General features: G+C 64.7%; 2 protein-coding genes across 2 annotated transcripts; both read right to left on the bottom strand.

The window, feature by feature from the left end:
- Positions 1-214: 214 nt before the first annotated feature.
- On the bottom strand, positions 215-1528 carry CHC_T00007933001 (hypothetical protein). The gene has a single exon (XM_005712243.1). It carries the CDS (start codon positions 1526-1528, stop codon positions 215-217), a length of 1314 nt encoding a protein of 437 aa, XP_005712300.1.
- Positions 1529-1994: 466 nt separating this feature from the next.
- On the bottom strand, positions 1995-3500 carry CHC_T00007932001 (hypothetical protein). Its single transcript, XM_005712242.1, has 2 exons — positions 2868-3500; positions 1995-2834 (listed from the first exon to the last, which is right to left on the bottom strand). Exons 1-2 carry the CDS (start codon positions 3498-3500, stop codon positions 1995-1997), a joined length of 1473 nt encoding a protein of 490 aa, XP_005712299.1.
- Between the last annotated feature and the right edge of the window lie 39 nt (positions 3501-3539).

Raw genomic sequence — 3539 nt, 5'->3', positions numbered from 1 at the left:
TGCATGCTCGTCCCCGGCTCCGAGGGCCCGCAGCCCACCACTACCACCGCCACGCAACATTGACTTTCCACAGTTAGTTGCCTTTTTATTTACATAACTTACGTTCCGCCGCTACAAGCACCCGCCCCAGGCGCCGCCGCAAAAAAATAAAAACTCGCAGCAGTAAACCTTCCCACCTTGACCCCTTCCCCGTCCTCGTCCCCGTTCCTCTCCCTCACGTCTGCGACGCCTTTTCCATCTCCAACAGCTCATCCTCCCCCGCCGCCCTCTTCCTCGCCACGAGCCTCATCAGCCGCTGCTGGCTGGCCACGGCCACCCCCATCAGCCCCGCGCACACGAAGAACACCCGCCCGACGCTCATGTCCTGGTACAGCGCCAGCACCACAATCACGTTGAGCGGCACGCGGAAGAACGTCAGCAGCGCGCTGCGGCTCTCCTCGGGGACGTACGGCGCGCGCATGGTTGCCATGCCCGGAAAGTACACCCCGCACAGCAGCTCGAAGAGCAGGAAGCTGCCGTACACCACCTCGATGCGACGCGACAGCGCCGCCGCGAGGAAGAGCACCCCGCCGGTCAGGAACACGCTGCGCATCAGCGTCTCCACGCGCACGCAGCGCGAGGCGTACGCGAACACGTTGCTGCCGATCATCGTGGCCGCCATGAACGACGAGAACACCGTGCCGTGCGGGATCTCGCCCACCTGGCCCGCGGCCGTCTGCAGCGCCGGCGTCCACATGAACGTGAACGTGTACAGCGCGCCCTCGAACGCGGACTGCGACACGCCCAGTAGCAGGATCTTCTCGTCGCCCAGCAGGCTGCTCCACGCGCGCGCAAAGCCGCCCCTCACGCTCTGCCGCTCGTCGCCGTAGTTCTCAGTCCACGTCGCCGCCACCAGACCGAACAGAAGCGCAAGCACGCATACGGACAGGTCGAACGGCATCACCTTACCATACCGTAACGCGAGCCACCCAGACACCTGCCCGGCGACCATGGCGACTACGCCGTTCCAAAATTGCGCGCGCGCAAACGTCGAGGCGAGCAGTGCGGGGTGGAAGGCGCGCGCCGTGTGCTCGTATACCATCCAGCTCTCGAAGGCAGAGGAGAGGATGGAGTAGGCGACGCCGCCGAGGATGCGGCCGAACAGGAGGACATAGTAGTTTGGAGAGTGCTTGGTGAGGCACGAAGCGGCGTACAGGACGCAATACAGAAGGGCGTTGTTGCGGCGGCCGTAGCGGTCGGCGAGCGCTGCGACGACGGTGCCGAAGACGGCGGAGGAGGCAAAGCCCGCGATGTAGAGGCGGCCGATGTCGGACTTTGAAAATCCGTACTGCGCGTAGAGGGCGTATATATAGGGGCCTTGTAGCCAGTCTGCGGCGACAGCGAGGAGGTAGACGAGAAGGTAGTTTGCTTGGAAGTGGGCAAAGGGGCGGGCGTCCGTTGGAGAGGATTTGGGGGAAGCCGGGGGGCGGGCGACGAGGTAGGAGAGGAAGACGAGGGAGACGCTTATATGTAGAGCAGATTGGTACATGGCGGAGCGTTGATTCTCGGGTGAAGGGAGCGGCAGGTGCCGGGGAGAGAGGCGGGGTGCCAGGGGAAGAAGGAGGACGTCGATGGGCAGGAGGAGGGCGATTGAGGTGTGTCGGGTGTGGCTGATGTTTGGCATGACGTACAGGTGCAGTAGACGGTGGACACGTGTGCGCAGTGTTTACAATGCAGCCCATTCCGTCGCCTGAGAGAGTCGTGGTCCGGTGGTCCAGCGAAAGGTCACCGTCACTGTACGTCACTACGGTTTCGAGTTCCAAACCGCTCGGCCTTGCCGTCGCCTTTCCGTCGCCTTTCCGTCGCCTTTCCGTCGCCTGTCCGTCGCCTGTGTGGTAAAAGGGGGTGCCCCCCTGGCCAGGAGACGGGTGGAGAGGAATGTGCACAGTATATGCAGAAGCGATATCCAACAGCCTGTCCGTCGCGTTTCCGTCCCCCGACACTCTGCACCCCGTTCACCCCTCCGACTCGGCGACCTTTCCCTCCCCCCAGGCATTACTCTTATGCCTCGGCCTGAATTGAAAGTCGTCCGGCGCCTTCCCCAGCAAGATCTCCGTAATCTTAACCCAATCCGCACTGCGATGGCTCCCTAGCAGCGTCTCCAACTCGTCCCTCCCCCTGAAGAACGGCGCCCGGTGGCACATGCGCACCACAAAATCCGGCCGCTCCACCAGCCCCACGGGCACGTACCGATACAGAAACGACAGCCACTCGAGCATGAACTTGCGCGTCGTCCCTACCCCCTTCTCGTCCGCGCCCCAATGTTCCAGACCGTACCTTGCAAACTCCTTGTACAGCTCCAACCGCTCCCCCGACCGGATGTCCCAATCCCTCCGCTCCTTGATCTCCGTCAACAGCCACGGCTTGATCAGCGCCCCCCGCGCAACCATCACCGACTCCACCCCCGCCCCCGCATCCTCCCCGCCATCAAAGTACCGCACCGCATCCCGCCAATGATACACGTCGCCGTTCCCAAGCAGCGGGATCCCCGCCCGCTTTGCGGCTGGCGCGCACACGTCCGTGATGTACCCCCAATCCGCCAGCTTGGAGTAGCGCTGCTTCCTGGACCGCCCATGCACCGTGACCCAGCCCGCACCCGCTTCTGCCATATCGGCAATCACCTCATGCGCGTTCCGTGCCGCCTCGCCCACACCCGTCCGCACCTTGACCCCCAGCGGCACGTCCAGCACCGACTGCATGCACCACACCATCCTCTTTAACTTTGGGCGCCTCTTCATCAGCGCGCATCCCCCACCCTTGTTAAACACCACGTCAATCGGACAGCCAGAGTTGAGCTCCACGAAGTCCACCTCGCACTCCCGCCCCACCATCTCCGCCGCCCGCGTCATCGTATCCACATTCGACCCGGCCAGCTGCACGCCAAACAAATCCTCCTCCTTATGCCTCCGCAGCAGGGCCCACTCCGAGTTCTGCCCCTGCAGCAAGTTAGCCGCGAGCGCCATCTCCCCGCACGTAACATCCGCGCCCAGCCGCTTGCACACCCTGCGAAACGGCAAGTTCCCGACCGTCGTGAGCGGGGCGAGATAAACCTTACCTCTAAGGTCGACCTTCCTCTTCTCCTGGTCGGCGCTTGCGCCGAGGCAGTCGTGCCACGGGCGGCGCAGGACGTCTGCGCTGCGAGCAAACTCGACGTCTCTCTTGCGCAGCCTCTTCCGGAGGCCAAACTCTAGAAAGTTCGTCTGTGCGGCGCGGTCGCGGTCAGCGCGCAGGCGGGCGCACGTGTCGGCGGGGCGTGGCTCGCGCACGACGGCCTCGCGCGCGGCGAGGTCGGGGAGGAAGCGCGGCGAGTAGAGCGGGACGCCTTCGTCGTCGAGCGAGAGCGATCCGTCGGGGGCGCGCACGGCGCGCAGGATGTGGGCGGGCTTGAGCGGGGCGTCGACGACGGGCGCGGCGCGGCGCGACTCGCGCGCCGGCGGCGGGATCACGGGCGTCGACGGCATGTGCGGGACGACACGCGAGACGTTTGCGTCCTCGAGCTG

The sequence above is a fragment of the Chondrus crispus genome, genomic scaffold, assembly GCF_000350225.1.
Source record: "Chondrus crispus Stackhouse genomic scaffold, scaffold_9, whole genome shotgun sequence".
Lineage (NCBI taxonomy): Eukaryota > Rhodophyta > Florideophyceae > Gigartinales > Gigartinaceae > Chondrus > Chondrus crispus.
The sequence above is the reverse complement of the archived record's forward strand: the minus strand, read 5'-3'. Positions and strand labels throughout refer to the sequence as shown.